The sequence below is a fragment of the Sinocyclocheilus anshuiensis genome, unplaced genomic scaffold (assembly GCF_001515605.1).
Source record: "Sinocyclocheilus anshuiensis isolate Anshui unplaced genomic scaffold, SAMN03320099.WGS_v1.1 scaffold843, whole genome shotgun sequence".
Taxonomy (NCBI): Eukaryota; Metazoa; Chordata; class Actinopteri; order Cypriniformes; family Cyprinidae; genus Sinocyclocheilus; species Sinocyclocheilus anshuiensis.
This window is the reverse complement of record NW_015547670.1, coordinates 578,836-589,601: the sequence shown is the minus strand read 5'-3', so window position 1 is coordinate 589,601 and position 10,766 is coordinate 578,836. Positions and strand designations below refer to the sequence as shown.

The 10,766-nt window shown below is 33.9% G+C and overlaps 1 protein-coding gene across 4 annotated transcripts in view; it reads right to left on the bottom strand.

The window, feature by feature from the left end:
* The window catches only part of LOC107702747 (Hermansky-Pudlak syndrome 1 protein homolog), a 16,854-nt gene that overhangs the window by 3,151 nt on the left and 2,937 nt on the right, over window positions 1-10,766 (bottom strand). For 2 of the 4 annotated variants that reach the window (XM_016505156.1, XM_016505155.1), the window contains exons 1-17: window positions 9,293-9,608; window positions 8,818-8,939; window positions 8,489-8,623; window positions 7,208-7,350; window positions 6,919-7,027; window positions 6,676-6,836; window positions 6,481-6,580; window positions 6,330-6,399; window positions 6,141-6,196; window positions 5,121-5,276; window positions 4,675-4,854; window positions 3,367-3,443; window positions 3,148-3,279; window positions 2,991-3,056; window positions 2,706-2,850; window positions 2,347-2,460; window positions 2,171-2,253 (exon numbers count right to left, since the gene is read on the bottom strand). In XM_016505156.1, coding sequence (XP_016360642.1) covers window positions 2,171-2,253; window positions 2,347-2,460; window positions 2,706-2,850; window positions 2,991-3,056; window positions 3,148-3,279; window positions 3,367-3,443; window positions 4,675-4,854; window positions 5,121-5,276; window positions 6,141-6,196; window positions 6,330-6,399; window positions 6,481-6,580; window positions 6,676-6,836; window positions 6,919-7,027; window positions 7,208-7,350; window positions 8,489-8,623; window positions 8,818-8,934 — 1,844 coding nt within the window. In that variant the 5' untranslated portion in view covers window positions 8,935-8,939; window positions 9,293-9,608. Of the gene's footprint in view, window positions 1-1,271; window positions 1,862-1,920; window positions 1,969-2,170; window positions 2,254-2,346; window positions 2,461-2,705; window positions 2,851-2,990; window positions 3,057-3,147; window positions 3,280-3,366; window positions 3,444-4,674; window positions 4,855-5,120; window positions 5,277-6,140; window positions 6,197-6,329; window positions 6,400-6,480; window positions 6,581-6,675; window positions 6,837-6,918; window positions 7,028-7,207; window positions 7,351-8,488; window positions 8,624-8,817; window positions 8,940-9,292; window positions 9,609-10,766 lie in introns of those variants that run through there. The other 2 variants (XM_016505154.1, XM_016505157.1) reach the window with 2 other exon arrangements.

Here is a 10,766-nt window from a genome sequence, read left to right as displayed (position 1 = left end):
AACATTAAAAATCTTACTGTTCAAAAACTTTTGACTGGTGTATAGGCAACTTTAATTGTTCTCTAATTTCTAGCTTTTAATTGACTTAGAAATCAGATAACTGCTGGACAATAACCAATAATAATGATTTGTTTATATACTACAAACACGTTTTTTTTATCACACAAGGCAGAATAGTTTCTATACTGTAATAAATGCTATGTCAGTTAGCACTGCATTGTTTATATACTTTATTTATTACCTGGAGATGACTTGACAAACACAAATAAACCATATACTGTCGCAATCGTATGTTTAATGTCTTCATGTTTCCAAACGTTTCTGTTTTCTGTGAAAACAACTGTTTTCATAAAGCATAGCTGGACGCTTTTGTCCATATTAGGAATTTCCTCGTACGACTTTCTGCGTGAGAGCGCCCTCCGGCTAAGAGTATGAATGAAACATACACTGCACAGAGTGTTTAGCAAGAGAAAATGACTACTAAAATTAAAACCAAAGCTTCTATAATACACATAATTTAAATAAGATGACAAAATAATTTATTTGAATAAATTATTATTTAATATTTATTTTTCTTGGGAAATTGATTACATTTTTATCAGAACATCATGTATACAGCCACGCAATATTACAGCAAAATATAAATTACATATTCCTGTTAGTGATAACAATCAATCCTGTGAAATATCTTATTTTTAAAACATAAAGCAGAGCGTAAATAACAAATGCACTTTCATTATCAATATACTTTGCCTTTAAGTTAATCTCTGAACTAAAATTTAAATATATAATGACTATTTCTGTAACAACATTCATGATCAGTTACTACAGCTAAAAACAAAAGAACTGACATTCTGGATGGAATTGTCTGCTATTGCCATGAAATGGACATTTTTGACTGCTGCATAAATAAATCACAATTTTCTCCTTTAAAACAAGTGCGTGTAAGTTTTATTTATTTATTTATTTTTACCTTGAAATATCAGTTTCAAAATCATTCTGATGGTACACTGACTTCTAATAGAGGCAAATGCCTTTTTTGTATTATTCCCACACTCCTGTGCTTGTTGAGTTTGGAGAGTGGGCACGAAATCCCGTGAAAAGGCAGGAATGTTTTATGGCACCAAAAATTCAAAGTGCACAATCGCACATCTATCCACTGTAATTATGACAGTGTTATATTTACGACAGTACATTCCACTCACTTAACTGTAGGTGGCTCCAAAGTAGCAAAAATACTGATTTTTTTTTTTTTACTAAATTTATCACGCTAAAAACAATAATTATAAAAGACTGTCCTCTTTTTTTTTGTTTGTTTGTTTACTGTTAATCTGCTACTTATGCAACTAACATTGCTGAGCCAGATACCTGATCAAATTTGGTAATAACATCTTAAAAAAGGAGTGATGTCCTATAATATTTGGTCTTGGTTTTACAAAAATAATCCATTAATATCAGACATAATTTTGCATTATAAGCACCTTAAGAAAAGTTCACTTGCACACTCAGTTCATGGTAAGTACAAGAAGTGCAATGTTTCGTTTCCCGACACAATATTTTCTGCAATCACCTTAACTGAAATAAGAAGTGCTTGTGCAGAAAGTTCAGAAAACTCTCCATATAGATTACAGATCATGCAGCTACAGAATAAAGTGAACATGGCTGCATGGACCATTATTCCTTTGAGGACCGTGCTGGTCACAGAAGCGGGATACGGGAGGGCTCCCACAGCTTACGGGCCAGCTGACTGCAGTGCTGAAGAATATATTCACTGGGGATCACACCCAGATGCACAGTAAACAGTTCATAACACTTCAACACTTCGTTCTGATGTTTTTTGCTGTAATACCGCAGCAGTTTCCTATCACACCATCAAAGTAGACAGAGCAGATATAAAATACATGAATTAAAGAAAGTTCAGCTGGTGTCATGTGCTATGTCTACAATAAAAGTTAGGGTTCCTATCACCTGCATTGTAAAAAAAAAAAAATTCCCGAAGTTATAAAGATTATATGAGTATGTTTTAAATTTCAATCTTTCTACTTCAAAATTTAACATTTAATTTAACTCAATGTGCTACTTGCCATTGCTTTGTAATTATTTGTCAAATTTACTAGTAACTTCTAAGTGAAAATCGTTTCTATGTGAATTCCTTGTTTCTATGTCATACCTGTAATAATCACAGGTGAGCATTCCTACTGGAGCGCCATCGTCTGGGGAGCTGGGTATGTCTATCACTTCCAGTTTGTAACCCTGTCAAAACATTTAAACCTGATCAATATTGACCATGTAACTGTCATTACATGTATTATAGTAATTGTAAAGAAGACACAAACTGCGATTTACCGTTTCATTTTCAAACCATAGGAAGTAACAGTAGAAATAATCTCCATCCCGGAGCGTGACGGTGGTGTAACCCTTTTGCAGGTACTGCTGTGCTGTTGCCACAAGACTCCAAACCTGCCCAGATTAATGATGAGACTGACATATTATGATCAGTAACTAATGATATTGATTGTGAAATAATTAAATATTTTTTCCCATTTTAAGATATTTTAAAATGTAATTTATTCCTGTGACACAAAGCTGAATTTTCAGAAGCCATTACTACGGTCTTCAGTGCCACATGATCCTTCAGAAATCATTCTAATATGCCGATTTCTTTCCAATATATAGTGCATGACATGCTATAAGCACAAAAACACCTTGCTCTTTATGAAGTCGGCCAGAGGCCCCTTTCCGAGCTCGGAGACAGTGTGATCAGTCACATTTAGGGAGGGTGCAATCATCCGACCATCTGAACGATCCACATAGATAAAGTGGATAAGACCAGGAAACTCTTCCAGGTATGTGAGATCATGGTTAAAGTCTATCACAATGTCACATGACAACAGAAGAATGATTCATGAAGTGTGAATGCAACATCTAAATAGAATAAAGGGAGGACAGGTAACCAAAATACTAAAGTTAGAAAAAAAAAAAAAGGATATGACACCATTGTGATATTCCTTTTGCTTTTCACCAGCAGAAAATCCTTCCAGTGAATCAACTTCTCTCTGCAACAAATGGAAGAAAACAGTGATTTCACATTAAGGCACATCAAAATTAAGATTCATCAGTACTATAGAGGTGTCTGTTCACACATACTGGACCATGTTCAGAGCTCGCTCTTGCAGATGAGGAGCCAATCGCTGACTGCTGCCCATGCACTCGGTTGCAAAAAACTGCCTGTACACGCCACACAACTGAGTCTTCATGTTTCGACAAGAGGGCAGCAAACTGCAACACAGCAAATAAAATGTGAGTTTTATATTTGAATTTAGCAACATTCCCTATAGCAATGCCGGTTTTGAGAATAGCACTCACTCCCTTGTGAATCCAGATCCTGATCTGCTGAATGCCTTGTTCTTAAAGTCTGTCCACACATTTTGAAGTTGGGAGGTCTGAACACATAAATGAAGAGTCAAGATGCCATTATAGCAACAGGGTTCCCATAATTTCTTCTCCAGTTGTTCTTGATTTATGGAGGATGCTGGGGGAAATTTGCCTTTATTTTTGAATGTCAGGTACAAAATTCTTGTAATTTATAGATTTAAATGGATTTAAATATACAATTTAGTCTGCAGATGTCTCCAGTCCACACACACAGAACACATTACCATTCAAAAGTTTGAGATCAGTTTTTTTTTTTTTTTAAGTATTAATTATTAATACTTTTATTCATCAAGAATGCAACAAATTGATCGAAAGTGACAGCAAACACATTTACACAAAATAACAGCATAAATCAATACAATGTTACAAAAGATTTCAGTCTCAAATAAGTGCTGTTCTTTTGAACTTTCTATTTATCAAAGAATCCAGGAAAACAAACGCATCAGTTTTCACAAAAAATATTAAGCAGCACAACTCTTTTCAACATGATAATAATAAGAAATGTTTCTTGAGCAGCAAATCAGCATATTAAAATGATTTCTGAAGGATCATATGACACTGAAAACTGGAGTAATGATGCTGAAAATTCAGCTTTGCCATCATAGGAATAAATTGGATTTGAAAATATATTAAAATAGAAAAAAGTCATTTTAAATTATAGAAATATTTCACAATATTATTGTTCCCACTGTGTTTTTGATCGAATAGATGCAGCCTTGATGGGAATAAGGGACTTAAAAACATAATATAAAGAAATCTTACCAACCTCAAACTTATGAACAGTAATGTAACTACAATATATATATATATATATATATATTTGGTATAGAAATTTCCATGACTTTCATTTTTAATTTAGAACGGTTTGTTTGATTTTTTTTTTTTTATTAATGGAGAAAAAACTATTTGAAGCATAGTAAAATAATATGTTTTCATTTTACTACATGCTTTAATTATTAAAAAAAAAAAAAAATGAAAATATAAAAAAAAAAAAAAGTTTTTAAATACATTTTTGTTCAGTACTTTTCTTTAATCAAAATACTATTAGGATCAATTATTGATCCTAAAGTGCTTTCTCAAAAGTACTAAATGAATTGTTAATGGAATCATTCAGACTTCAAATATGAAGCCAAACTGTTCAATTTTGAATCTCTCATTTAAATTCCATCCCTAAATCTAGCACACTGTATAGTGTGACACTATGGAATTGATGAAGTGTGTGCTCTGTTGTCCACTGACCTGAATGTCCATGCTGGCCCAGGCTTTGATGAACTTCTCCAGTTTGCTCCGCTGCTCCTGGATAGAGGGCTGACCCCGCATGGCCGCGGCCCCTTCATGCCCCTCACATAACCTCTTCTCCAGCTTCACAAAGGTTTCCAGAAAGCAGTAAGCAGACACTGCCACATGACTGTTGGGAATCTGTTGATATGCATGTATAATTAAAATGGAAAAATGTACTTGCATCTCAGCACATTTATATAAACCCTACATAATCATGTTATTCAGAATGATTTGAGAATGATCCAAAGAGCATCTTGTACTTCAATGGAAGCAAAAACATTTGTCTGTACAAATGTGCTCTTCAAAATAATATAATATAAATAGAAGATGCAGTGCAAATGTTCTTTGCTTTAGAGGACTAATAATGTTGACAGAGAATGCATAACATTCAGAAAGACTGTCACCTTTGTGAGCAGCACGAGTGTTATTCCGGGACAGAGAGATAGGCAATACATGGAGTGAGGCATCATGGGACACTCTTTGGCTTCCAGGAATACTCTGGATGGGGCTGAAGGGTCAGAGGTTGGAACTTCAAGAGTTTGCAGACTGTCCTCGGCCATCTAAAATCATAAGACCTTAGATATGTGAGAAACTTCTCCGCTATAAAATACAAATTTATTATGTTTTTGATTTATTGCTTCATTTATTTGATCAAAAAATAAACAGTCAGTCAATCAAAACAGGAATATTGTAAAATGTTATTACAATTTAAAATGTTTGATTTAAATATATTTTAAATACAATGCAAAGCTGAATTTTCAGCATCATTACTCCAGTCTTCAGTGGCACATGATCCTTTAGAAATCATTCTAATATGCTGAGTTGGTGCTCAAGAAGCATTTCTTATGCTCAAGCTGAAAAGGGTTGTGCTACCCTATCATATTTTATACTGTTAATGTTTATCAAATGGATTATATATTTAGATAAATTTACTGTATTAGGTTATATAAATGTGTGCATATATATATATATATATATATATATACACTCTAAAAAAAACATTTATTTATTTTTAATTTATTTTATATGAGATATTTTAGATTATATGTTATTATAATGTGAGTACTATTTTATAAAGTGGCAAAACCATTTCTTAAGCATGTTTATTTGAGTCATTAATTAAAATAATTTAAGCACCACTCAGAATAACTAAAATATTGTTTTAATTGTTTCCCTTTTCCTTCAGAAATCATTCTAATATGCTGATTTGATGCTCAATAAACATTTAGCTTAATCAAGTGTGGAAATGTGTTTTTTTTCTCAGGATTCTTTGATGAATAAAGTTTAAAGAACATTTAAACAAGGCATTTATTTGAAATAGCAATCTTTTGTAATATTACTGACCTACAAACTTTTGAACAGTAGTGTACATTATCAGATCATATTACTTTTAGGGCAACAGAGGTGAAAAACAGACAGCTCACCTGAACATCGGGATCTACAAACTGGAAGACAGGAGGACTGTCACCTCTTGGTCGGACTATGCATTCAAAACATAAGAAAATTCACATATGTGGCTTGTATTTATATAATACCAATCACTCTTGGCGCATTTCAATATTTTAGCAAACACATGTCTGAATGTCATTGCATTAGATATGAAGTCTACTCACCTGATTCCCGTTCAGGAGGAGAGGGCTCTGGTGTGTAGAACACATCTGGAATTGAACTGTTCTCTAACTCCTAAGTATACAGAAATTGTTTAAGGCCTTAATGAAAAAAAAACAACAAACATACTGGGTCTTCAAGCAAGAGATATCAAACCTCAGGAGTGTCATCTAGGCCAATTTTGCTGGGATAGAGATCCTGCACCAGGATGATCAGAGCCAGAAGATCAGAGTTGGATAGACTGCTGGCACTTCGACTGCACAAACGTAAGAAATCAGAGATTACTTCAAAGTTCTCTGTAGCACTTCCTACAGATGTTGTCACTTCCTTCTGATGTTGTGGTTACTGTACCTGGAGTAGAAGGCCAGCATTTTGGTTTGCACAAGTATGAAAGCGTGTAGCACCTCCTCGCCCGCTCTGTCCATGTTGCTGTTGATCTGCTGCACCAGTCGACGCTCCAGAAACTCGATGCACTGCTCACAAAGGGTCGGGTGGATCAACCTTTCCACCGCCTGAACGGAGGCAGAGAACTCGTCATGTGTGATTGAAAACTAAAACTAGCATGCTACTAATAAAACTAGCACTTGCACACACCTCCACTAAAAAGCTTTGGTCATTCTCTCGCAAGCGGCTGTATGTTTCCAAGAGGCTTCGCAGCTTCTTCCACAACCGGTTCCTTTGCTCTGTATCTCGAGGGCGCAATCTGACAAATAAAAGGACCATAAAAAAATTTTTTTTTTTCTGTTCAGGTTTCAGTTCAAAGGCTATTACAACAGTCTTTGGTTTAAAAAAAATTAATATGATGTGAAATGCAATGAGACTATTTGTACTATTTTACAGTATGTCTTAAAATCTGGTGTTGTACTGAAAGTGCAGTTCTCACTCTTTCCTCAAGAGGGCACCGCTGAAAGTCACCATGCCAAACATGATTTCTATGAGTTTCTTCATCACGTAGATCTTTCTCTTTAAATCCTCCTTGGTCTCATCTCCGTCTCCATTCACAGCAATGTAGAGACATTCCTCAAACTGCATGACAGAGAGCAGAAGACATCAGCATTTTGGTGGCAGACTGAATTTAATGATTTGAAAAGTTGAGGAGATACATTATAGCATAAGTACAGAAAAGAAAAATACATAGAACATCTTTAAAAAAAAAAAGTGGGGATCTGTAAAATATAAATAATTTATATTGATACATTTAATTAAATAATGCATATATTAGGTTTATATAAACCTACATCTTTATATATAAATCTCGGCTAACCGAGACTTGTCATTTGCACTTATATATTGTTGCTCTTTTATACACATGCACATACATATGCACATGCATATACACATGCATATACATATGCACATGCATATACACATGCATATACACATGCATATACATATGCATATGCATATACACATGCATATACATATATATATATACACATGCATATACACATGCATATACACATATATATATACACATGCATATACACATGCATATACACATATATATACACATGCATATACACATGCATATACACATATATATACACATGCATATACATATATATGTATATGCATGTTATATATATATATATATATATATACACATACACATGCATATATATATATATATACAGTGGGTACTGCAAGTTATCGCAAGCGCTTGATTGCAGTTGTTGCTGCTAAGGGTGGCCCAACCAGTTATTAGGTTTAGGGGGCAAACACTTTTTCACAGAGGGCCATGTAGTTTTGGATTTTGTTATCCCTTAATAATAAAAACCTTCATTTAAAAACTGCATGTTGTGTTTACTTGTGTTATCTTTGACTAATATTTAAATTTGTTTGATGATCTGAAACATTAAAGTGACAAACTTGCAAAAAAATAAGAAATCAGGAAGGGGGCTAACACTTTTTCACACCACTGTATATATATATTATCTAAGATATATTTGATTATAACTTCTTATAATGTTTAAGTACTGTATTTTATATAGTGTAAAAACATATCTACAAAACTCACACACTATATAAAAATGTAATTTATAAAATATTACTTATATAATATAATATTTCCTAAGTATTGTACAACATTTTGTACAATTCATTAATTGAATGAGTGCTGATCTAGAGTTAGATCAGATGACTCTTTCATATTGCTGTGGATTACCTGATGCAGAACATAGATATGATTGTTTTCTGTGCTGAAGGAGGTGTAATTGTCCATGAGTCGGTCCACCATGGTGCTACAGGAGATGATGATGGGTGCGAAGAGAGTGTTAATGCTGTCTTCAAAAGCAGGTAGCTGAGAACACATATAAAAATAAAATTAATAACCATTCAATATTCCACACTTATATCCATGTATGTCTAATGCAGGCATAACACAATTTTATTTAACATAAAATAATAATTATACTAAATAATTATCTATATTTAAATATCTCTGTTTCATGTTTCTTTAAATCAAACAGCAATCATTTGGAGCATCGGTCTCACTCCTTCTCCTTCTTCCTGGGAAACTCCATACTGCTTCTGAACCTGCTGTTCGAACTCAGTGTCAGTCCAGTAGAACAGAACCTCTGCGCTCTCGTTGGCCACCAGAAGACACTTCATTTTACCTGAACACAAATGCAAATATTAGAAGAAGGGTTCATCCCAGTAACACTGTTTCAGTCACTTTGCATAATTCTAACATGGCTTCATTTAAACATCATTCTCTCAATGCACCTATTCAAAAAATCTACTTGTGCTTTACCAGTCCTTAACAATAGCCTAATAATTTGTAATGGATTCCTGTATTACACAAAAGAATATAGCTATGCATTTTAGATGTATGACTCCGAATAGGATAAACACTCTTGTAAGACACCAAAAGGAATTTAAAATGAATATCGGTCCCCATACTACTTCCTTAATCTTTTCAGTAGGAATTGTTCCAAATTATAATACAATGTAAACAAGTACACAATACCCAATAGGATGATACTGCGGTCGCTTCTAAACGGCAGCAGAAACCCAAACCTCTCGGTTCCTCCAGGACGAAACTAAAGCTCACGTCCGAACTTTTTGCACTTAATCTTCTAACCTACACATGTTTTAATAAAGTAAACGTAATATTTGAAGGTTCGCTTCTAGAGCAGAAGAGTATCACTGCGCCCGAATCTTGACTCAGTTCTATACCACAGAACAAACGTTGCTCATCAGCTCTGAACTGCAGCAGCGCTTCCGTATTAATGTGTGTGTGTGTGTGTGTGTGTGTGAGGTGTGTCACGTGATTTGATGATCAGCAGCGAGCGTGAGTCACGTCTGGAATTCAGATCATGCGCGGCGGATCTAAAGCGCGTGACTCCTTTATTAGGCTACTCATTCATATAATAATCTCATTCAAACCTTCTTTCTTTCTTTCTTCCTTCCTTTCTTTTTCACGTTATCTTTGAAAAATCTACACTAAAAAATACATTTGGTGTAGAAACAATTTTCACTCAGCACTTGTAAATTTCACAATTATGACAAAGAAATGGGCAGTGTTGGGGAAAGTTACTTTTAAAAGTAATGCATTACAATATTGCGTTACTCCATTAAAAAGTAACTAGTTACGTTACTTCGTTACCTTTTATGTAAAGTAACGTGTTACGTTACTTTTGCGTTACTTTTAAAATCTGGACAGGGCTTGCTTGTTTGTTTTTAAATTAAAAAAAGTTCTATTTTTGGCAAATATAAAAGCCTTTTCACACCAAAAGTGAAACGAATAAGCCTCAGGCTGAAGGGAAAGTAAATTTACGTCCGTACAGTAGAATGCAGAAGAAGAAATTTCAACACACTTCAGCAATAAAAAAAGACACACAAATGTTTGTCTAGAGTAATTTGTGCTTATTAGTACGGTTGAACTGGATCATCGAAGGTCAGAAGCAAAGACATTGGTTAATAGAACGGGATTAAATACATAAAGCATATTTGTGTTGTTTAACATTTAATTATTGCAGGTTTGCGTCATATTCTGAGTTGCATTATTTTTATTCATTTTGAGGAATACTGAATCTGTGTACGCAAGTTACTTTTTTTTCCAATTTATTGATTGACAGCTCTCCTGTCCCCATGTTGAGAGAAATCAGAAGATTTTACTGTAGTTCTAACATAAATATGAATATGCATTAATTAATCTCACTCACAAAGTTTTTTTTTTTTGTGAGTGAGATGAATTAATGCATATTCATATTTATTTTAGAACTACAGTAACATCTTTTGATTTCTCTCAACATGGGCACAGGAGACTTGTCAATCAATAAACTGGAAAAAAGTAACGTTTTTTGCGTTACTTATTTGAAAAAGTAACTCAGATATTCTCTTGTAAATTAAAAAGTAATGCGTTACTTTACTAGTTACTTGAAAAAAGTAATCTGATTACGTAACTCGCGTTACTTGTAATGCGTTACCCCCAACACTGG